At 45.3% G+C, this 25,432-nt stretch overlaps 1 protein-coding gene and 1 pseudogene across 1 annotated transcript; one reads left to right on the top strand and one right to left on the bottom strand.

Moving 5' to 3' along the window:
• The first annotated feature begins 1,340 nt into the window (after window positions 1-1,340).
• Window positions 1,341-6,632, top strand: LOC135529187 (zinc finger protein 76-like; annotated as a pseudogene).
• Window positions 6,633-22,642: 16,010 nt separating this feature from the next.
• LOC135539721 (protein BTG2-like) lies at window positions 22,643-25,196 on the bottom strand. Its single transcript, XM_064965785.1, has 2 exons — window positions 24,715-25,196; window positions 22,643-24,122 (listed from the first exon to the last, which is right to left on the bottom strand). Exons 1-2 carry the CDS (start codon window positions 24,860-24,862, stop codon window positions 23,770-23,772), a joined length of 501 nt encoding a protein of 166 aa, XP_064821857.1. The 5' UTR covers window positions 24,863-25,196; the 3' UTR covers window positions 22,643-23,769.
• Window positions 25,197-25,432: the final 236 nt, after the last annotated feature.

Here is a 25,432-nt window from a genome sequence, read left to right as displayed (position 1 = left end):
CCAATGCAGTTTAACGTCGGATCTCCGGGTTCGTCTCCCCATAGACTCATCTTGAACCTAACCTAGGTGCATTCACATAATTCAAATATTATAGAATATGGTATATTCAGTGGTTGAGGGTCCAGGACAGCCACAGATTGTTAATACCCGTCACTCAACACCTTTTCTCTTCTCTGATGTATCAAGCCACCACACACAACCCCTAGGTCATCATCAGTGCAATAATGTCACATCAGCTGACCTAGGTTATCTATCCTTGTCACAGAGCAAGATGTTAGGACAATGGCCACATGAATATGAACAATGTAATACAGCATTACACAGGTTTGTTGGGGCGGTACTACAGCCTGTGTCCACCAGGTCACTGTACAGCAGAAAGGTCATTCTGCACCCTCAGAACCAATAATATGCTGGAGGGTTTGTGAATAACCTTGTCTGTGTTCTGTGAGACCATGTCGCTCCTGATGCTGGCTGTTCTCCTGTCCTCTCTCCAGAGCCCCTGGCCTTTGAGGACGGCACCACCACACACATCCACCACACACCCAAAGGTATATTAACATCAAACCTGGGCCAGATACTGCATTCACTACTCTAGGAAAGGCTTGGTGAAAGCAATAGTTGTTGTCACCTTGTTTTCTTTGGTCCAGTCCCTCACACATCAGTGAGTATTACTTCTCAAAAGGATGGAAGGAAAGGAATCTCAAACATCCTCTAACCCCTGCAGATTGGTATGACCCCAGTGCTGTGGAGGCAGTGCAGCCCCCCTGTTTACTGTAGTCCACAATCACCTCCTTGGTTTTGCTGACGTTGAAGAAGAGGCTGTTGTCCTGGCACCACTCTTCCAGGGCTCTAACCTCCTCCCTGTGGTCTGTCTCGTCGTAGGCAATCGGGCCCACCAACTTCGTGTCGTCGTGGGTGTTCAATGAGTACAGGAGGGGGCTGAGCACACATTGTTGCCTTCCCTCACCAGCTGGGGTCTGCCCGTCAGGAAGTCCAGGATCCAGTTGCAGAGGGAGGTGTTCAGACCCCAGGCCTGAGCTTAATGAGCTTGAAGGGGATTATGGTGTTGAAAGCTCAGCTGTAGTCAATGAACAGCATTCTCATATAGGTATTCCTCTTGTCCAGATGGGATAGAGCCGAGTGCAGTGCAATTAGATATTGCATCGTGCGTGGATCTATTGGAGTGGTATGCACATTGTAGTGGGTCCAGTGTGTCAGTTAAGGTGGAGCTGATGTGGTTCTTGAATAGCTTCTCAAAGCACTTCACGATGACAGAAGTCATTGCTACAGGGCAATAGTCATTTAGGCAAGTTACCTTTGTTTGCTTGGGGACCGGAACAATGGCGGACATCATGAAGCATGTGGGGATTACAGACTGGGGCGGGAAGAGGTTGAGTATGTCCGTAAACACTCCAGCCCGCTGGTCTGCGGCATGCTCTGAGGACGCCGCCTGGGATACCGTCTGGGCCGGCTGCCTTGCGAGTATTTACACACTTAAAAGTCTTACTCACGTTGGCCATAGAGATCGAGAGCACACAGTCCCTTTGCGCACCGGGGGCCCTCCTAGGAGGATCGGTGTTGTTTACCTCTGAGTCAGCAGAAAAAGTGTTTTAGCTGGTCTGGGAGAAGGGCATCAGTGTTTGCCACACAGCTGGCTTTCCCTTTATAAGCCATAATCGTTTGTAGACCTTTCCACATGCGTCGCCACCTCAAGATACCAAACACCACACACTTGTTACCACGTGACAAGATGTGAATGTTACACTAACGTTGCCCCCTGTCTTGTCAGGTGCATGAGCGGGCTCACACAGCTGTCCGGCCATACAGGTGTGACGTGTTGACATGTAGAAAGGCGTTCGCCACAGGTCACGGGCTGAAGTGTCACCTTGCGAACACACACTGGAGAGAAACCACACAAGTGTCCTGAAGACATATGCTTCAAGGCCTTCAAAACCTCAGAGGACCTCCAGAAACACGTCCGCGCACACACAGGTAGCAGGACACACACACACCCTGCATCTTTCCCCCAACACTTCTTTCCTCAGTTCCCCCCCCTCTTTTTCAGACACTTTCTCTTTCCATCAGTCTCCTCATATCTCTGTACTTCTACACTGTGTGTAGAAAACATTAGGAATGCCTGCTCTTTCGGTAACATAGACTGACCAGGTGAATCCAGGTGAAAGCTATGATCTCTTATTGATGTCACCTGTCATATCCACTTTAATCAGTGTAGATGAAGGAGAGGAGACTGGTTAAAGAATGATTTTTTTAGCCTTGAAACATGAATTGTGTATGTGTGCCATTCAGAGCAAGACAAAATATCTAAGTGCCTTTGAACAGGGTCTGGTAGTAGGTGCCAGGCGCATCGGTTTCAGTGTGTCAAGAACTGCAGCGCTGCTGGGTTTTTCACGCTCAACAGTTTACCGTGTGTATCAAGAATGGTCCACCACCCACCCAAATGACATCTAGCCAACAACTGCCAGTGGTTGAAAATGGGTCATTGATGAAAGTGGACAAAGGAGGCTGACACGAATTGTGCAGAGCAACAGACAGGCTACAGTTCATCAACTGACAGTCCAGTACAACATTGGTGCCCAAAGACCCATCAAATAATGCACAACTCGTTGTACCTTGACACGAATGGGGTAAAGCAGTCGATAACCTGAGTTTCACTTCCTTCAGCAAAAAAAAAAAAATGCGGTTGCAATGAGCTAAGGAACGAAAACACTGGACACTGGAGAATTAGAAAAACATTGCCTGGTCTGATGAATCCCGGTTCCTGCTGTTTCATGCTGATGGGAGGACTAGGGTATGGCGAAAACCACGAGTCCTTGCATATATGTTATGCCGCGTGTCATCATTGCAGGCTAGTGATGATGGTGTGGGGTGTGTTTTCATGGCACACGTTGAGCCCCTTGATAAAAGTGAAGCCACAGCATATCTGAACATCGTTTCCAATCAGATGCATCCCTTCATGGGGATGCATCCCTTCATGGCGGCAGTGTATCTATCTGCAAATTGAGTTTTTCAGCAGGATTATGCCCCATGCCACAAGGCTAGGATTGTCCATGAACGGTTCCACGAACATGACAGCCAACATGACACAACTGTGGGAAGCATTGGAGTCAATATGGGCCAGCATCCCTGTGGAATACTTTCGACACCTTGTAGAGTCCATGTACCGACGAATTGAGGCTGTTCTGAGGACAAAAGGGGGGTTGCAACTCAATATTAGGAAGGTGTTCCTAATGTTTTGTACACCTCAGTGTAGACCTCTTTACGCTCCCTCTCACTTTCTCTCGTTTTCTCCTTTTTGTCTTTCCCTCCTTGTTTCCTTCCCTCTTGTTCGATGGGACTATTAAAGTGCCCGTTCAAGGGCTGTACGTGCTCTTCCCCCATATCTTTCTTTCCTTCTTTCCTTCTTTCTTCTCTCAATCTCTTCCCCTGACATTTTGTCTATCTCTCTGTCAGGTGAGAAGCCATTTCAGTGTCCGTTTGAGGGCTGTGGTCGTTCCTTCACCACCTCGAACATCAGGACACACACAGGAGAACGCCCCTACATGTGACCTGTGCCCTCCTGTGGACGAAGCTTCGCCAGTGCCACCAACTACAAGAACCACATGAGAATACACACGGGTAGGACGCACCCCAAGATAAAATACACACACACACTACTAATACTACATGAGAATACACACGGGTGAGCGATTACATGACTGTTTAGTTAGATACTTCACATGAAATAAGTCCTCCTCTTTCTCTCTCTCCCCTGCTCCCTCCTCTTTCTCTCTCTCCCCTGCTCCCTCCCTCTTTCTCTCTCTCCCCTGCTCCCTCCCTCTTTCTTTCTCTCTCTCCCCTGCTCCCTCCCTCTTTCTCTCTCTCCCCTGCTCCCTCCCTCTTTCTATCTCTCCCCTGCTCCCTCCCTCTTTCTATCTCTCCCCTGCTCCCTCCCTCTTTCTCTCTCTCCCCTGCTCCCTCCTCTTTCTCTCTCTCCCCTGCTCCCTCCCTCTTTCTCTCTCTCCCATGCTCCCTCCCTCTTTCTCTCTCTCCCCTGCTCCCTCCCTCTTTCTATCTCTCCCCTGCTCCCTCCCTCTTTCTATCTCTCCCCTGCTCCCTCCCTCTTTCTCTCTCTCCCCTGCTCCCTCCCTCTTTCTATCTCTCCCCTGCTCCCTCCTCTTTCTCTCTCTCCCCTGCTGCCTCCCTCTTTCTCTCTCTCCCCTGCTCCCTCCTCTTTCTATCTCTCCCCTGCTCCCTCCCTCTTTCTCTCTCTCCCCTGCTCCCTCCCTCTTTCTCTCTCTCCCCTGCTCCCTCCCTCTTTCTCTCTCTCCCCTGCTCCCTCCCTCTTTCTATCTCCCTCTTTCTCCTCTAGGAGAGAAGCCCCACCTGTGTACAATACCTGGCTGTGGAAAGCGATGTAACGAGTACTCCAGCCTGTACAAGCACCATGTGGTTCACACACACTGCAAACCTTACACCTGCAACCACTGTGGCACAGCCCTCTACACTAGCCATGCACAAATGCACCACGCACAGACTTTGAGGCCACAGGGGACAGGGAAGGTATGTAGAGACACACACACACACTCTTATAATAAACACCAGCTGTGAACTCATTTCCTCTTGAAGATCTTAACAGTATTCAATGCGTTGAGGGAGTTCTGTTAACCTGAGCCACGATGCAACGGTCCATGGCCTGTGACGTGAGCGGAGAAAAGCGGTGGGGGAGGAGCTCCCTTCTCAAATTGAACAATAATCAGCTCCGCTCGGTCTTGTTGTCAACAAGGCAGCATGGTGCATCGTCCAGAAACATACATTCTATTATGTGAGAACACAATCCTACTCATTACTCCACGTGCTCCATCTAGTCTAGGCTACGTCACTTTTGTTTTAAGCCGACTTTGCCGCGGGCTTTAAACGGGGCACCTGGCTCATGACCGGGAGGCTGCCTACTTCCAAAACAAATGCAATCACTTTTAACACAGTGCTAACTCCTCTCACCGGAGTAACCCGGGCCAGATAATCGAATCCCCTCATTTGTTAATGACCCGCCTCTCCGTTTTCTCTTTTGCAAAAGCGATAAACAACCATTCACAGGTCTCCTTCCTGGAAGGGGCGGAGCAGAAAGAGGAAGGGTCGGATTCCCAAGACGTCATTGGCTCTCAGGTAGTCCTACTTTCCTATCTAGTGATTCCACTTGTATGATATGGAAAGAAAAGGGCATACATTACCATTCCCATTCTTTTGATAGCCGCGTGCTCAGTTCTAGTACATGCTGTCACCACAGTCCCAAGCTGTTCTGTTTCTCCGAACTTGAGTGTATTATAAAAACAGTTGGTTCTCTTCTGGCAGGTGGGTCTGTCGGAAGAGGACCTACAGGCGCTTGGCACGGCTATCACCATGGTAATGCGGGACGGCACAACCATCTCCCTGCCGATCCAGCAGACGGACACGACCGCCATGGGACACCGCCACATTACCATGGTTACAGGGGAGGCCAAGGCGCTGCAGCAGGTAGGTTACACGCACATACTCCTTAGCCCACACTAGGCTAAATGCATGAAGCAGTATTTGCTCTTGCATGTCAATGTTTGTGCTGTAAAGTGGATCATCATGTTTCTGGTGGTTTGTCTTTCCTCTCCAGGTTGCCATAGTGATGTCAGAGGGTGTTATGACAGGCAGCTCACTACCAGCAGGTAGCGCTACTGGCCACGGGTAACGGCACACTGATTGCTTTTCAGGTCAGTCCATGCACACAGAGGTTAAGAACTTGTCGAGTTGCACTCTTAGCATTATACTGTGTGTGTGTGTGTGTGTGTGTGTGTGTGTGTGTGTGTGTGTGTGTGTGTGTGTGTGTGTGTGTGTGTGTGTGTGTGTGTGTGTGTGTGTGTGTGTGTGTGTGTGTGTGTGTGTGTGTGTAGGAGCAGCAGCAGACATTGGAGGAGGCCATCAGCATGGCGACAGCTGTCATCCAGCAGGGAGGGATGGTTCAGGACGTGGACACCTCAGAGGGGGGCTGGTGAGACACACCTACCCCCAAACAGCACCTTTCCCTGGGTATGACACGGAGCCCGCTCCAGAGCACTCCTGGAGCCCAGCCTCCTGTCACAAACACAGTGTGCGGATCTCAGAACTAATCAGAGAGAGAGAATCCGAGGGCCCGTTGTCATGGAGACTGGGTTAGAATGTTCAGATGTGAGCATGAGCAGATCAATGTTTGTTTGTTTAACCACAATATAGTAGCATACTCATGCTTCTGAGAAGCTGCAGCTCCACGAAAGCTAGCTAAAGTTCCGATTTCACCTCCAATCTTTGTAACCACAATACAATAATCATGATACAATAACTTTTGGTTTTGTTTTGCAACACTGACTGCAATGATTTTTCCAGGACCAGTACTGTGTACTTCTACTCATCAAGCTCTAAAACTTGGAAGTTTTGGTTTGGAGAACACTCTCAAACAGATGGATTCTTTCACTGATGAATCTGCTCTGAGTGATGCTGTCGGTCTAAGGAGCTAAAAGTTGCCTTGTCTAAATCGATGAAGAAATGAACAAAATCACAGAGTCCAATATGATATCATGCTGTGCTGTATATCTGGAGGTATAAATTTGTCAATAAATAGTTATTGTGTGTGTGTGTTTGTGGTTCGACCAGACAATTTATCTGGGCATTATCTTTTCACCACCAGGGGTCAGACTCCCACCTAGAATACCCTGAACAATTACCATGTTTTGGAGGAAGTCCTTGATTCAGACAATTGCTGAATCGAAAAGTTTCTTGACTTCATAAACTGTAGGGGAAAAGTACAGGAAGGGGCTAATTGCTGCTAATTCTTTCCTAAATGTTACACTTTCCTTTGGGAAATACTTTTTCTGCGAATAGATTTTTTGAGTTGTCCTTTCAGAAAGATAAGATTCTTGTCTTTGATTATCTTTACTGACTTGAGTCTCCCCTAATGTGAAGTTTTGTTTGAGGCATCGTGTACATGTGAAACACAAGACAAAAGCAGTAACACACCGTAAAACGTCACAGTACAAACTGCATCTTAAATGTATGTCAATCTAGCCTTCTACTTATCCCACTGTTAAGTGGTATGGGTAAAGGAAACGAGAGTCTTTGAAACGAGTCTGTGGCTCTATTCAATGATTATTCATGTTGTAATGAAACAACTCCAATCATGACAACAAAAAGTGAGTGGAAAAATCAACTTTGGCATCAAAATAGATAAAGAGAGAAGACAAAACATGAGGTCTCCATTGGATCTTTGCATTCCACCGCCAGCTGTCTCCACCTTTCATTTGTTATGAGTTGCCAATGTTGCAGCCACACCCACCCTGCATCCTGCCTGCCTCACACAAAAGGGGATGGCCAAGCAACACCCCAGCCCTCTCTCCCCTCCCCAGGATCAGTGCATTCCAGCCCAGCCACGTACCAACCAGTCCGCTCTTTATCACGACACTCATGGTGGTAGTAGTTGTGGAGTTCGGTGGGTGTGGCTTCACCTATTCCAGATAAGACTCACAGTCAAGGACCTGTGTTTACATCTAATGAAAGACATCCAGGGGAATATGATAATAAACACTGGGGCTGGAGGCTGGGCTCCTTGAAGAGTTGATTGTCCAGAACCAGGAAAGAAAAGAACTAAACACACAGAGGTATGGTGATCTGGCTCTCATCGCTGTTCACAAGGAGGGCCTTTATCTACACCAGCTCCCACCAGGCAGAACACACTACACACAAAACCCTTCCTCCTCCCCTCTCCACCCCTTCTTTCTTTCCTCTGCTTAGTCGCTCTGTTCTCCCTCGACAACAGCACCTGATTGGCTGGGTGGCTGTGACATCACGCCTCATCGAGACCAACAGCTGCAGCAAGGAAGGGACGGGGGAGGTTGAGAGAGCAGTGGCGAAGGAGTGGAAGTGAAGCGAGAGTGAGAAACAGAGTAACTATAGAGATTTGAGAAAGAACAACAGAGGAGAGGAAGAAAGAAAGACGTAAGAGGAGGTTAGGAGAAATATAGAGCAGAGCCAGAAAGAGGAGAGCTTTGGACAACCTGCGTTTCCTCTCTATTGTGGTCCACCCAGCTCTCCGTGCTCCCTCGCTTTCCGTGTTTATTGTGTTTACTGACACTCGTGTTAGAGCGGCCTTGGCTACATCCTGTCTCGGAGAGGAGAATAGAGCCTACGCCTAGCACCAACACACACATACTAACCCTGAGGCCTAGCACCAACACACACATACTAACCCTGAAGCCTAGCACCAACACACACACATACTAACCCTGAGGCCTAGCACCAACACACACATACTAACCCTGAGGCCTAGCACCAACACACACATACTAACCCTGAGGCCTAGCACCAACACACACATACTAACCCTGAAGCCTAGCACCAACACACACATACTAACCCTGAAGCCTAGCACCAACACACATACTAACCCTGAGGCCTAGCACCAACAAACACATACTAACCCTGAGGCCTAGCACCAACAAACACATACTAACCCTGAAGCCTAGCACCAACACACACATACTAACCCTGAAGCCTAGCACCAACACACATACTAACCCTGAGGCCTAGCACCAACACACACATACTAACCCTGAAGCCTAGCACCAACACACATACTAACCCTGAAGCCTAGCACCAACACACACATACTAACCCTGAGGCCTAGCACCAACACACACATACTAACCCTGAAGCCTAGCACCAACACACACATACTAACCCTGAAGCCTAGCACCAACACACATACTAACCCTGAGGCCTAGCACCAACAAACACATACTAACCCTGAGGCCTAGCACCAACAAACACATACTAACCCTGAAGCCTAGCACCAACACACACATACTAACCCTGAAGCCTAGCACCAACACACATACTAACCCTGAGGCCTAGCACCAACACACACATACTAACCCTGAAGCCTAGCACCAACACACATACTAACCCTGAAGCCTAGCACCAACACACACATACTAACCCTGAAGCCTAGCAACAACACACACATACAAACCCTGAAGCCTAGCACCAACACACACATACTAACCCTGAAGCCTAGCACCAACACACACATACTAACCCTGAAGCCTAGCACCAACACACACATACTAACCCTGAAGCCTAGCACCAACACATACTCAAGTCTCAGTCTCACACACTTTCCCACACACAAACTCCCCGAAACCTAGCACTCAGCAAACCCCCCTCGTCGCCTGTAATCATATCCTCTTCAGCTAAATGATGCCAGACCACTGTTTCCTAAAGACTCACTGGTGGGTTGGGGAGGATTCCCTTTGGGTTACAATTTCAGACTACTTTTAGACCTGACTAAACATTGGTTTTGTTGACTTGGTGGCCCAAAAGCTTGAGATGGGTCTCAGCACAAAACAATGTTAGAAGTTAAGAAGTCTTCTATCTGTCTTGCTGGTGGCCGATAGGGTGGCTGGCTCTAGCCATAACTAAAACAACAGACCTCTCCTGTGGTATAATCAGCCATTATCTTGGTTTACTAATCTGATGAACAGAGACATTCTCAGGAACTGGCTTCCTGCCACAGGTAATCACAATGCAATGCACCCTGGGAAGGAGGTCAAGTTACAACCTGTAACCAACAGGAGTGGCCCTCTGATGTTGATCTGAATAATATGAACAGGGCCGGTTTAATGCAGGAGCTTACCGAGGCTGAAGCCCCTGGGCCCAGGCCTATGGGGGGCCCAAGAGGCAGCAAGAAAAGTAATACAAAAATACATATATACAGTATATACTGTATTAGATATGAAGTATACATTTTTTATTTCTTTACAACAACAGCAAACCACAGGAGGATTCAGGAGCCTGCTCTCAATGAGTGTAGACAGCCTGCTGCCACCGCTCTGCTAATCGTCAGATGGGGGAGGAGAGGAGGTAAGGAGCCCACGTCGGTAACTGTGGGACCCTGCCATGATTGGGTAACTGATTCATCAAAATAAACTAAATAAATAGCATAATAAATACATGGGACAGGTCAATTGTGAGTCAGGGGCCCAAGAGGCAAAACATTTAGAAAAAAAACCATTTAGCCCACTCTCAATGTTCAAAATACACCAGAGAGCGTAATTTAGCCACAGAGGACAAGTATTATTATTTTTATTAACTTGATTAAAAAAAAATGTCACAAGCGCTAACAGGTAACTGCCAAAATAAAGGAAACACCAACATACAGTGTCTTAAAAGGGTGTTGGGCCACCTTCAGCTGCCAGAACAGCTTTAATGTGCCTTGGCATAGATTCTACAAGTGGACCTAAACCATGCCAGGAAAATAAACCCACACACAATAACATAAACTTTGTGTCCCTCATTTACTCAAGTGTTTCCTTTATTTTGGCAGTAACCGGTTACTTACAGTCTGGAAGGCTGTAATTTGGGCAGCAAGCGCGCCAAACATACAGCTTCTTGCATTGTGGCCGTAGACATATACTGAGCAAAACATCAAATCAACATGTAAGGTATTGGTCCGATGTTTCATGAGCTGAAATAAAAGATCACAGAAATGTTCCAAACACACAAAAAGAGTATTTGTCCATTTAAAAAATGTATAAATTGTTTACATCCTTGTTATTGAGCATTTCTCCTTTGCCAAGATAATCCATCCACCTGATAGGTGTGGTAAATCAATAATTTAATTAAACAGCATGATCATTACACAGGTGACCTTGTGCCGTGGACAATAAAAGGCCACTCTAGAATCTTCAGTTTTGTCACACAACACAATGCCACAGTTGTCTCTGTTTTGAGGGAGAGTGCAATTGGCATGCTGACTGCAGGAATTGCCAGAGAATTGAATGTTCATTTTTCTACTATAAGCCGCTTCCAATGTGCTTTAGAGAATTTGGCAGTACGTCCAACCGGCCTCACAACCGCAGACCAGGTGTAACCAGGACCTCCACATCCGTCTTCTTTACCCGCGGGATCATCTGAGACCAGCCACCCGGACAACCAAAGAATTTCTGCACAAACTGTCAGAAACCATCTCAGGGAAGCTCATCTGCATGCTCGTCGTCCTCACCATGGCCTTGACATGACTGCAGTTTGGTGTTATAACTGACTTCATTGGGGGCAAATGCTCACCTTTGATGGCCACTGGCACGCTGAAGAAGTGTGCTCTTCACGGATGAATCCCGGTTTCAACTGTAGGTTGGGAACAGAGTGCCCCATGGTGGCGGTGGGGTTGTGGTATGGACAGGCATAAGCCACGGACAACAAACACAGTTGCGTTTTATCGTGGCGGTGGGGTTATGGTATGGACAGGCATAAGCCACGGACAACAAACACAGTTGCGTTTTATCGATGGCAATTTGAATGCACAGAGATAGCGTGGTGAGATCCTGAAGCCATTTGTCATGCCATTCATCCGCCGCCATCACCTCATGTTTCAACATGATCAGGCACGGCCCAATGTTGCAAGGATCTGCACACAATACCACAGGCCACAACCAACAGCCTGAAAAAAACAAAGCTCCAGGGTCTATGATTTCTTAATCCAGCCCTGGATAGGAATCTGTGTGTTGGAATGACACACACTGACACGTGCAAGATCTCTCATTTACTCGCGCACACGCATGTTGACACACACACACACCCACCCACACAATTCATTTTTAGAAAAGGCCTATCCCCTAGCCCTATAGGCGTACTCACACACACATGCATTCTTCTCATAGTATGGAAAGGACAACCTAGTCCTTAGGGCTACTTCTTTATGACTGACTAGTCAAGGCAAGTCGATGCAAATTCAATGCAAAACATGGGTCCTAATAAACTACTGTTGGTCAAGCTGATGGTTCGTCATGCTACCTCATTTACCCCACATCATGACCTCTATTGTCTGTGAACGGTGCCTTGTCCTCTGGGTGTTTACACACACATACTCTTTAGAGTAGTTTTACTGTTGTTTTGGGTCACCCCAGAGGTCTGGTTCTGATCCTATCACCCAGACCTGTTTAGCTGAGAACAGCTCAGGGGGGTGGGAGAGAGAGTTTGCCTGGCTACCCAAACTCCTTGCTCCGGCCAAATGCTACGTCACGCCCATGGACGTTAGTGTCTGGATCCGAGTACCTCCCCGAAGATTTCAAGAACACAAACACATTCTGACTGGTCCCAAAAAAACGATGGTTAGGGCCAGAGCCAGAACACAGGTGGGTAAAAGTGCCATTTTGAAAATGTTACAGATGTTCCCGTTGCTGACGACTTTGATTTGTTCAACACCCCTCATTTTAACGTTGCCACAAACGACTTCAACGATGGCCGTCTCAGACTGAAGTATGTGGAGAACATAGAGCAGGGTAATTCTTCAGTTCTATCAGGGCCAGTGAGGAGAGGAGGGTGTGGGTGTGGAGGCAGGGCCAGTGGTAAAGGCCCACTTTTTAAGTGGAGTAGTGTTTGTTTTTCAAACCCTCAACATGCCTGTTTTCCAGAAGGTTCCTAGAAAAGTTTTAGGTTCCCCATCCCCCTGTCCTCCTCTCTATCAAAACGGAGACAATCTCTTCCACCACACACAAGTATACGCACAGACACAAAACACACACACACAGACACACATCAGCAGTGGGCTGACCCATCATTGAATGGTCAAAGTACCCAGCATGCTTTGCAAGTGTTTATTCTATAGGTTTGTCTACTTTGCTGACCGGTTTAAAGCTTTTGAAAAAGCTAACATAAGTGCATGTGTCTACTTTGCTGACCGGTTTACAGCTTTTGAAAAAGCTAACATAAGTGCATGTGCAAGATGGGAGCAATAATACATATTTTGTTACAATCTTAAATTGCCACCTCTTTCCTTGATGAATGTGATATAATGCTTACTTCATAAAAAATGTATGTGCAATTGAAATTTTGCCATAGATTCAATAACAACAAAATAAGTATTTTCAATGTCGGTAAATGACATATTTTCAATGTCTGGAAAATATGTATTTTTGGCGTCTGAAAAATGTAGGTCCGTATTTTTCCGTATGCACTGTATACACTGAGTGTACAAAACATTAGGAACACCTGCTCTTTCCATGACATGGACTGACCAGGTGGATCCAGGTGAAAGCTATGATCCCTTATTGATGTCACTTGTTGAATCCACTTAAATCAGTGTTGATGAAGGAGAGGAAACAGGTTCAAGAAGGATTTTTAAGCCTTGAGACATGGATCGTGTAAAATATTGAAGTGCCTTTGAATGGGGTATGGTAGTAGGTGCCCGGCGTACTGGTTTGATTCTGTCAAGAACAGCAACGCTATTGGGTTTTTCACGCTCAACAGTTTCCCATATGTATCAAGTGGGGGTCGTTTTGGGATGGGAGATCTGGGGGGACCTTCCCCCAGTTTGTTATGGGGGAAGTCTGGGGGAGGGGCTGGAGAGGATATGGCTGCAGTCTGGGAGGGGGTGGGCCACAAGCCCCTGTGTGTGTGTGTGTGTGTGTGTGTGTGTGTGTGTGTGTGTGTGTGTGTGTGTGTGTGTGTGTGTGTGTGTGTGTGTGTGTGTGTGTGTGTGTGTGTGTGTGTGTGTGTGTGTGTGTGTGTGTGCGTGCGTGCGTGCGTGCGTGCGTGCGTGCGTGCGTGCGTGCGTGCGTGGATTTATTCAGACAGCTGCCCCTGGATTGGGTCGAGTTCACGGCATCCACAGGGAACAATTTAGGCTTTGTGAGGTGAGGGGGCTGGGGGAGTGATGGTGGGGAATTCAGGGGTTGAGAAAGAAGAGGGGGACACGGTCAGAGGGAGAGTTGGTAAACAGCTGCTAAAAGACTCACGGCACCCATAAAACTCCCCCTGTCCTTTTAAAGTCTCACCTTTGCAGCTTTACTGTGACCTATTTACCTATTCACTGGAGTTTAGTGCTGTTTGACTAGTGTTTCCCTGTTCTAATGAGATTGACTTTAAAGACACAGGTAGCTGCTAGGGTCACTCCCCCATGAAACTAACAAGAGACCATGGGTGTGTTCAGTGGGGTGAAACGTTCTGTTCATATCTCTTCTGCAAAATGCATTTCTATATGAACGTTCGGCAATATGAGAGGAACAGTCCAACATGTTTACCACTGAGACTCATAGAGAATCAACAATCAGAACTAGCAGGAACAGAGCTAACGGTAATGTATTTTCATTCATATTCCAACCAACTCACTAACTCGTTACTCATTATCATCACTTAGAGAATCAAAGACGAAGCAAATGTCTGATCTAATCTGCGGTTGTTTGTACGTTTGTAGTCTGGGTTGGGTTTTGTGAGACGAGTGATGTAACATCAATTCTCTGATAGAGAAGAAACATAGAGGTTTAGAGAAAACAACGAACAATCGAGTTATGCTGCCACACTTTTGTTAAGGTCTTTCGTCTGAGGTAAAATTACAGCACAAAGATAAAAAATAAAAAAACATGGGTCATCACGAGACAGATGGGAGAGAATTGTGGATGTTCTGTGGCTTTGTGTCCTATAAGTATTTGGTTCTTTACAGTAAAACTCCAGTAGAAACAATAAAAAACTTCCACAAAAGTTCAAACCTGCATTTTTACAGTTAACAACCCCCAGCTTCCCTCCATAGGGACTTCCCCCAGTTAGCAGCACAGCTGCGTCTCAGTTCCCTTCCGCCATTTTGATAATGGGCTACATGACAACAGTGGTGTAAAGTAAAAATATTTTGAAGCATTACTTAAGTAGTTTTTTAGGGGTATCTGTACTTTACTATTTATGTTTTTGACAACTTTTACTTTTACTCCACCACAATCATAAAGAAAAGAATGTACATTTTACTCCATACATTTTCCCTGACACCCAGAGGTACTCTTTACATTTTGAATGCTTAGTAGGACAGGAAAATGGTCCAATTCACGCACTTGTCAAGAGAACATCCCTGGTTGGTCATCCCTACTGCCTCTGATCTGGCGGACTCATGAAACAAAAATGCTTTGTTTGTAAATCATGTCCGAGTGTTGGAGTATGCCCCATGGCTATGTGTAAATAAATGTAAAATCCCGCTGTCTGGTTTGCTTAATGTAAAGAATTTGAAATGATTTTAAAGCACTTTTACTTTTGATACTCAAGTATATTTAAAACCAAAAAAAAACAATAAGTAGTATTATGTACCATTATACAGGGTGACTCACTTTTATTTGAGTCATTTTCTATAAAGCTATCTTTACTTTTACTCAAGCATGACAATTGGGTACTTTTTCCAGCACTGCAGGAGACATGAGACAGGTGGGCGAAAGAAAGAACACACAGACAGAGACGGTAGGGTTTCACGTAAGATGCAACGAGTGAGTGGGAGAGGATAGGAGAATAGAGAATGAAAATGAGAAGGTTATTGAGTGGCACCTCTAGTATGCTTCTCTCACACATAGCAGAATAGACAGGGTCTATTGTAACGTATTGAGCCGGGAGGTCAACCAGTAAATACACTGCGTCGAGAATCATCTTTCACACTGACATCAAATGGTCTCTGAGGAGATGGGCCACCGAGGAATCCCTCATGCTCTATCTTCCACTTCAGCCAGTGGCCTCCTAACAGTTTCTGTTGTGATGGTCTGGGGGGAGCAAGGCCAAGGCAATGGGATGTGGGTGCGTGTGTTTTGTGTGCAGAATGGGGAATGAAGCCTGAGCTGAGACACTGGCAGCCTCAGGACAGGGAAGGGTAGCATGGAGGTGAATGGGAGAGATGAATGAGAAAGAGAGAGAGAGAAAAAAAAGCTTTGAGATCCTATAGCTTAGGGATTCTAAATGAATCTTTTTTTTCATGGGGGAACCCAAATACATGTGGGGACTGCTCTGTCAAAGACCCTATTGAATCTCTATTTCCCTGGGGTAAGAAGAGACACACTAGCAGTACTGTTTACCATCTCTCTACTTCTATAAGTGACTTTCAACGGCACTGTGGCACGAAGAAGCAGTTTCACTTTGTTGTGGGAATGAAGTGAGTCTCACAGAGAAACAGAGACACAGACAGGGAGATAGAAATAGAGACAGAGACACAGACAGGGAGATAGAAATAGAGACAGAGACATAGACAGGGAGATAGAAATAGAGACTGAGACATAGACAGGGAGATAGACATAGACAGGGAGATAGAAATAGAGAGAGAGACATAGACAGGGAGATAGAGACAGATAGAGAAAGAAGCAAGAAACCTGCTAGGATGCCGCCATCGACCAATGAGAAAGCAGACAGGTCTATACATTCAGTGCTTTATTAAACCCGAATTGTGAATGGTCAGAGTGATTGAAAAGTAAAGGCAATGTTCCCGCTTTAGCAGAGACTGCACTCACGTAAATGCTCAAACGCTCGATCAGAAAGTTTCTATCGAGGAATCAGATTGAATAGAATTCAACGTTTGACCGGCCCCAGCAGCCCCTACAGGTCAGAGATCATCCATTCTTTGTCATTGGGCGCGGAGAGAGTAAGAGACAGGCTGGGAGAACGAGAGGGGAAAGGAGGGCACGGATCTATTACACACATGACAGGGGAGACTGGGGGTTTGTTTAAGGAATGACCTCAAATGTACACACCCATAATCATGTTATCATGTATATTATGTATATACTGCTATTTCTATTGTTTAATTACCATTTTCATTATTTTTATTTCACCAGTCCTGCGTGTTGGAACCTGAACCCTAAGACTTCCACTGTACCCTGCAATCACACTTGCAACCCTGTACATGTGACTGTTAAACCCTCTGAATGTGAATCATGAATCATTCTGGCCAACATACAATAGGAAACAGTGTTACATTCTTGGCAGTTCGCCCCCAAAACGTATTTTTTGTTTAAAAAAATACGTGTGGATAGGGGGCATTCACAGGTAACTTGAGATGCAGTTTCCTCAATAGAATGTCCTAACAAAGTTAGATAAGAGGGTGGAAGAAAGAGAGGGTGGGAGACAGAGAGAGAGATGTAACTCTACCCATCTTTGTCCCAACTATGGCCTAACACAAACAACAAACTGACTGGAATTATCAAATGAGCACACACATACTGCACTAGTACACAATTCCAATTTGTGTTTACTTTTCAAAATGCGAGTGTTCAGTTGTCATATGAATAGATATTAGACTGGCTGTCAGTTTGAACATTGATGCTCCACATTTATCTTTTTATGGTCTCTCCTATCTGGTGTGTGTTCCAGGAGACTGTACTTATCGGTCTGGCCTGAGAGGCTCTGTCAAAGCCACACACACACACACTTATTCCCATGGGGACACAGTATCACTCTGGCCCGAATGTGACAGGCAGACTATTCTCCCTCTGTCTCTTTCACACACACTCAAGCATACACACACCGCACACTCAGAGCCCTTTTGAGTCTGTCCGGTGTGTTGCAGACAGAGAGCCCCCGCTGAGGTCCACTCTGTCCGTCTCTCTGTAGCAATCAAGAGTACAACGTCACAAACTATTCAGCCTATCTCTAACCTTTACCTTGTACTTCAGGCCGAGTGCAGACAAAGGGAACCATGGTGAACGTCAATCTGCAAACTCAGCACCTGGCAAAAGAGAGACTGGGACGGTGTTTGTTCAGTTTATGGGCCAGTTTTACAACACAGCAGGCCAAATCCGCAGGCTACTTTAGACAGGGAACATGTTGTTAGGCTGGCTTAAGGACTATTACAGGAGCAAAATGTCCATTATGGCAAGTGTTACATGAAGTACATTTTTGGGTCACTGTGTCACTCTTAACCACCTGTCAACCTCCCAAGGGCCAAAGAGGATCCGGCATCAGGGAAGCAGAATTTCCCTGGCTAGTTACCATAGTTAGCTTTGCATACTGCTATTTTAACTGGGTCTCATTTAGAGTGTGCTTTGCCTGTGTGCTCCTAAGACACAGAGTGGCAGCTTTACACAGTCTTGATTGGGTGACGAAGAGAAGAGACAACCGTGTGATATGTGAGACGTGACCTAAGATGAAGCACAATGATCGACATGTATGTAGGATTGGAGGGTCTCCTTTCCTCTACAATCTAGATCAAGGGAGAAATGTGAATTGTGCGTGTGTGCGTACATGTGATAGGTCTGAATTGAGGTGGAATCCACACTGTTTCAACAGACAGATAATCATTCCATTTATGTCTCTGACATATCCCTCTGCTTTATCTATGCCTCGCCAATCACACTGTGATGTCAATAAAGTGGCCCCATGTTGAGCCTCGCACCCACACCGTGTTTACACACATCACCTCACCTCCCATTATATCCTCCTTCACACCCTACTTTATGATGCCACTCTAACTGGATCACACACACAACCGAGAGCAGACACACGCACACACCAACACGCAGTGGTGTCCTCTAAGCAAAGAACAAAGAACCAACTCAGTAAACAACAACATACACACATTGGCCTACAGTGACACAATCCTGAAGCGAGCACACAGGTACTAGTCAGACACCAAAAGACAGACAGAGCGACAGAAACAGACAAACTGGGTAATAAACTACACCCTCTGTGCTCCGCCCTAACACCTACATCTTGTTTAACCACTTCCAGTTATATCCCTCTTCACACCATTTCACTCACTGTTTTGTTTGCACCCAGACATATCCCCTATCTCTCTCCCACACATACATAAATGCTCCCTCCCCCACACACAACCAATACGCTGTAAATAATAAGGGTAGAGATCAACTCTTAGAAAGTATCTGATTGTCCATATTTTCTGAGAGTTATGGTGCGTATATTGTAGTATGTATTTTGTATATGAAATTAGAGATTGACATAGCTACAAATGTGACTGTTGTACTGATTCACAGCTTAAGAGTTAACTCAATAAAAGAAAACCGAAGTACTTTGACAGTTAGCGATTTACTTTGTAGCTGCAGAGGCTCAGACCAACATAAAAGCAGCGGGCAAACTTCTGGAAACTTCTGCTCTCAGACATCTACACATCAATAGGATTCCTTCAAAGGCATAAATTGCACTGATTCCACTTCTCTGCTTCTCTGCACAACTACTCCCCTTCCTCGCCCTTTTTCTCTCTTTCTCTCTCCCCCTCAGTCAAAGCGGAGTAATCCACCACAGGTACATGTTGCTGCGTGAAAAGTTCTGTCGACCTCACGGGCCTCTGTTCCAGTGAGAGGAAGACAGGAGGGCTGAGGGGGTCCGTTGAGCTGAAAGAGGCCTTTTGCTCTCTGTTTAGTGCTGGAGGGGTGAGGAGGGCGGGGGGGCAGGGGCGAGGTGGGGACGGGACAGATGGTGCTATGGCTACTGTGAGAGGGGGGAGAGAGGCCTGCCTCTTTTATTGTTCCCCCCCCCCCCCCATCTCCCCAGGTTTCACAAACACCCTCTCCTGAAAGGCCCAGTGATGCGATGCCAATTTGGGACCTATAAGGTTCTATCTGACACGTTAGTCAAAAATGACAGAGTTGCTCTTCTGGTGGTCCTTTACATGTGAGATATGTCAGAGTTTTGAAAAAATTAAATGTATGATGGAAAAAAAATACAAATCTGAAAGTTATATCTGTGTCAACACCTTTTAACATGGTTCTATAAGGTTCTATCTGCAATCCAATCCCAAATAATATGATTTAAGGTGACATACTTATTGAGTCCTGACGAGGAAGAGATCACAAGACAGTTCTGAGATCTGGCACTTAAAAAAATACTCATTATCTCAAAACTATACATTTCGCAGATAGAACCTTGCTGTCCCGAATCCTTGATTATTCATATCATAGGTTCTGCTCAGAAGAATGGCCATAACGTAAGCTCTTTGTGGTAAAAACAAATAAATACAGGTACTTTAGAGCGTATTTGAGGCCCTTGGGAGAGGCATTGCTGTTTTTGTCTACAAAAATCTCCATGGAAGTGGTATTTCACTAAAATTACAAACTTACCACATTTTTGTTGATAACTAGCAAGTACTTTGCTGACTTTGGGTGTCAGAGACCAGACAAATATATCAGTTTACTCATCCAGAGCTAGGCTTCAGCAATTTTGTTAGTTATCCATAGGATATAGTCCATTTGACATTTTAGGGAACTATCACTTTAACAAATCTGCGATGAACATTAATTATTATATTTGATGATGTGATTAGAAAGAAGGAAGGTTATTCCCTTTATTTAATCATTAAATGTCTGTACTATTCCATTGAAATTGAAATAATTGTAACATTCTATGCCAGATAAAAACTTTTGACTGAACCCAGATTTCTGCTACTGCAGACAGGTCTATACATTTATTTTTCAAATAACTTTTGATACTCTACACTTTAGGTTAAGGTTATGAAAGAAGAATTCACTACATAACAGTTCTGAGATCTGGGATGTGAAAACTAATGCTCAATATCTCAGAACAATGCTTTGCGCAGATAGGACTGTAAGGTTCTAAGGTCTGAAATTGTCTTGCTAGCGTGCTGCAAGGGGTCCATCCCTCACCCCTCCTGGGTCAGCAGAGGGAGAAGAAAGGGGTAACAGGGATGGATGAGGGGAGGGGGTAGAACAACCTCATTTCCCGTCTTTTAAGCCTGGTTCAAACTGCAGGCCTTAATTCTCAAATCAGTTTTGTTTTTCAAATCCGTTTTGGAATACCCACTGTCCAAACAGCAAGTTACAAGTGACCAAATCAGATCTGTGTGTGTTCAGACAGCAGTAATTTTCTGACATGGCTACGCTAGTTGTCATAGGTGTGTGCGCAGTTGTGTAGACTGTGGTGGTGCTTGTGATTCTTGTCACTCAGAAGTTGTAGCAAGCTAAGGTGACAATGCCTGCAGTGGACATTTCCCAATGACTTTTAAATGTTCAAAATCATAGTGTAAGAACACTTTTAAAGCCACAAAGGATAAGATCATTCAATTCAACTATCAAAACAAGTATTTTTGTTAGCTAGCCACAGCCATCAACTAGCTAGCTAGTTAGCTTTCTAGCACACTCACTAATTTATCTTCCACATGTTCTTGTCAAACTGTCAACAGAGTAGCTAGCGAGCAACAAGCTATGCCAAATAAGTCTAAAAACCACTTGAGGGCAAACCAGGAATCAGATTTGTATCTGACTAACACCTATGAAGGTGGTTTGAATTATCCTATTCCATGTGCTTTTTGGCTGTTCAGGCTACAGGAAAAATAACAGATTCGAATCAGATATGCAAACAATTGGGATTTGATACACTTCCAGCTGCCTATGTGAGCTAGGCTTAAGAGAGCTGCATTCTGGTATTTTCTCCCCCCTCTCTACTGCTGGGTTTTAGGGGCACAGAAGAGGAGTGAGGAGGGCCAGGCAACACTGACTGCCCCTCAGAGAGGGAGGTTCAGGGGTTTCTTATTTCTTATGGAAATGGAACCACTGCAGGGCTTCATTCTCTCTGTGTGCTAGACGTGGTACTGGAGGTCACAACAGAGCCCTGCTCCTCTTTATACCAGCCCCTTCCTGTTCTGTATTCTGTTCGTAATTACTTGAGGTGTTGGCATTCATTGTGTTGTATGACTCACATTGTTACATAAACACACTGCAGAATACATTGAAGTTTAGTTGTCTGGGCAGGTCAACTCAAAATCGTTTTTTGCTAAAGAGTTTGAAATCAAAAAGGTAAAAGCATTTCAGACAAGGGAGTACCAGTGTGACCAAAAATAAGCCATGGGGAACAAGACACACACCCTCAGACCTTTATTTTATAGTGCTTACCCCCACACAACCAACCTGAGGGCACCTTTGGCAATACAGGTTTAGAAAACATTACTTAAGTCTGTAGATCTATTGGCTGTGTTGTGATTTCCAACACTGTTTAGCCTGGTGTTTAGGCTCAAACAGGCCTCTCCATTCCTAGAAGGTAGGATTGCTGATTCAAGACTGCCGCTTTCTCCTAACAAATGTGCATGTTCACACAAACACCCTCGTTGAAGGGTTTGACAGAACTTAAGCCTGCACAAACAGAGGCTGGGTTCATAATGTAACTTGACACATTCTCCCAGGACACAGAGGCGTAGTCATTAAGCAGATTCAGTTGAAGGTTTCTTAAAAACAGAGGGACATACCCGAATTTGTCCAATAGCAATATATATTAAAAAGACATTCTACCTAATGACTACATCCAGGAAACTGCTGATAGATCCCTCTGTGGCTGGTGTAGAGCATGTCCAGACACAGGTGTGCCCTTAAGTCAAGCCAGTGCTGGAGGTACCGACAGGCCTGGTCCTGAGAGTGAACACAACAGAAAGTGATTAACGCACCACTCATACAAACCCCAAGGCCACTCATGCCAACTAGACCTGAAAGGAGCAGAAGGGTATAATGGTCCTGCCATATGGTTAGGTGCTGTTTTTTTGCCAAATACTATACAAGCCTTTCAGAGCAACATATGGACTTAGAGCAGAGGCAGGGGCATCCTGAGTGACGCAGTATCAGCGCAAAAGGTCTGTCTCTGGTTCAAATCCAGGCTGTACCACAGCCAGCCATGGTTGGGAGCCCCATATTGCGGCGCACAATTGGCCCAGCGTTACTCGGGTTTCTCCATCATTGTAAAGACTTTGTTCGTAACTGGTTAAATTGAAAGTGTAATGTTGACAGGTTCCCTTGGGTCACAAAAGGAATAGATCACTTACAATGTGCTACAGGTGCAAAGCTGAGTTGATTAGGTACATTCAAATGTAAATGGAAACTGACCACCACAAGAGACAATGTGAATTCATAAAGGTTTATTGTAATAAAATTGTGACAAACTGTACAAATATTTATAGATGCACAAAAGTCATTTAAAATAGTTACTTTAAATGCTTACTGTGCTTCAAATAGCTTACAAACTATATCCTTCCCCTGTCTAGAACAGTAAGCAATGGTGAGCTGCTCAACAGCTCGGTAGGAAGAAGAGGATGCTACAGAGGGCTGAGAGCACCACACTACCTGGCAGTGCTAAACGTTAAAATGACGCCAACAACCACCTCACAGCTTATTCTACCTGGGGGGATAACAGAAGACTTCCCAACAAAAATTCACAATAGTGAAATATTAAAATCCTAACCCCTTTTTGAACATGTTGACAGCATAAGCCATTTTAAATTATTAATGTTATGTCTACTGGGATGCAAGAGGTGTGAAATTAGTTTGCCATTTGTTGAGACTGACATACTCCAATTTTTCTTAACACCGACTATTGTGAAAAAAGAATCTATGAAAGTTAGGCAGTATTCCGCAAAGGTGTTTGGGCAGCAGACGTCACATTGAGGCAGTAAAGCCTTTTTAGAGGCAGCTTTTTTTGCAACTGGGAAGTCAGACATTTTGTCTTGAGTCTTTGATTTCAGGGCACAGATAGGTGACGTGGTCCCGTAAGATTACAAACCAGCAGTGAACTGAATTATAAAACCACATTTTTATAAATGTATAGGTTACTGAACAAATACTTGACTCCAGTTATACGATTGTTTTTGTTTACATTTGTGGGAAGTGGAGTGAAGTATTATTACACCATGAGAAACTAGCATCAGAATCCCAGAGATGTTGTGTTTACACTTAACAGAGCCCATGCTTGCATGTAGTGTGCTAATACCACAGGACATAAGCACACTACATACTGAGAGTCCCAGCAGTGCAATTAGAGCCTATGGGCTGGTAGTCAAACATGCAAAAGTGCTACCCAACGCTCTAACAAATACCAGGTGCTTTTAGAATACGCAAATTCAATTAAATAAGCAATCAAGTTAATTTAATAGGGGGGAAACACTATGAAATGAAAATACAAAAAGGATCACTGTGGGTGGTCGATGGCCTTCACACCGATGCGGTTTGGCGTCGCGGTAGTGCCTGAACCACACTAGCTCGAGACAGTCATCAGGTAGTTCTTCGGAGGGCTAGTGCGGCCACCGATCAGAAACTGATTCTTGCAGTTGTGTGTGGGGTCAGGGCTAGGGGCTGCTGCGGGCGCTAGGGACTCTGCCTCATAGAGGACACAGATGGAGCCATCCTCCCCGATGCGGTAAGAGACCTCAAAAGGGTCCACCCAGAGTGTCAGCTCCCGGGGAAGGAGGGCAAAGAGCTGATCGCTAGTAAGTCCGATCCGACCAGCAGCCCTGCCAATGATTGGGTCCATTTCATGATTCATTCTGATGCAGCGGTAGCCAGAGCCCTTCTGTGGTCTGTCAGGGAACCAGTGGTTCTGGTAGTGCTCTGTGAAGAGAATGTTCAGACAGACACGAAATTAGAAGTCAACGTGCTACTTTGAAAACAAAGCCACAGACAATAAAACAGCTGATGCTAGCAATTGACAAGACAACCTCTTTTGAATGAGTTTGAATTACTGATATGGGATACTACTACCTATCAACTTTTGCCGACATCGCTCGCCGCCCCAAATATAGGTATGCTCGAGAATAGACAGTTGGTCGATCCGATTGGGCCTAATTACTAGTATAGTCTCGAGACAAGCTTACCTAGGCTAACGAGAACTTGCTGCCTTGCAAAAACAGCAAAGCCATTCGACTAAACATCGTGAAAAAGACACTTAAGCAACAGGCTGGCATTGTATTTCAACATTATCTAATATAGGTAGAGCATTTGGCTGAAATTAAGGATTAAATCGATAAAACAAGACAGAAAGCGAACGTTCGCTAGCTAACAGTCAGTTGAACAGACAAAGGCTAGCTAACGTTAGCTAGGTTGACGCTAGTAAACAAGCAACCAGTTTGTATAGGAAGCCATTTCGACATGAACTTTAGTACCGAGCAAATCTATTTCTGTAGGAAATGGCTAACCAAATTACCTGATAATGACTGTTGAAGACAATCTCTGAAATCATGGAGTTGGTGTTCGCTCAGGAAGCCTCTTGTTCTCAATAGCCTGGAAACAAAGGTTGCTGCGGCCGTTACTTCGGGGCCTATTTCACTTCTAGAAGAGTATGCTTGGTTCATTTTGCCCGCAAAAATAGTTACTTCAGCTCGTAGAAAATAAGAAGTTTTTTTCGTCAGGAATGCAGTGTGAGGCAGAGGTACCGTCAACTAACGTTGGCTAGCTAGCTGAAAAGCTATGCGGGCCTCACTCCAGTCCAGGGCGAATCCTTCAGTAAATGGAATCTTCAAGTCAGAAGCAGTAATATCAACGCACCAAGTTGTCTCTGGCCAACGTAACAATCAGCATTCTTTATCCCCCAAAAAAATGTTTCGCTTGATGCTGTGGCCTCTCAAACAGCACTTCCAAGTTCTCTTTGTGCTTACATTACGTCTTGTGGCCTCTTTTTATCAAGGGGCAGAGAATGGATGACGTTACTCAAGTACCCTTTTTGAGTGATTGGCATTTTAACCAATGGGATTCACAGAGAAAGCGCACACACTGTGCGATGTGATTGGTTCACATCGTGGAAAACAATCCGAGAGCGTGGTGGGATTAACATGCAAATAGGGTTCCGTCCAACACCAAATATAGAAACTGACGTCAAACCCTGCTCGAAAAGTATTTGTGACGACAGTACGATAAAAACACCC

The sequence above is a fragment of the Oncorhynchus masou genome, chromosome 5 (genome assembly GCF_036934945.1).
Source record: "Oncorhynchus masou masou isolate Uvic2021 chromosome 5, UVic_Omas_1.1, whole genome shotgun sequence".
Taxonomy (NCBI): Eukaryota; Metazoa; Chordata; class Actinopteri; order Salmoniformes; family Salmonidae; genus Oncorhynchus; species Oncorhynchus masou.
This window is presented reverse-complemented; position numbering and strand designations above follow the sequence as displayed.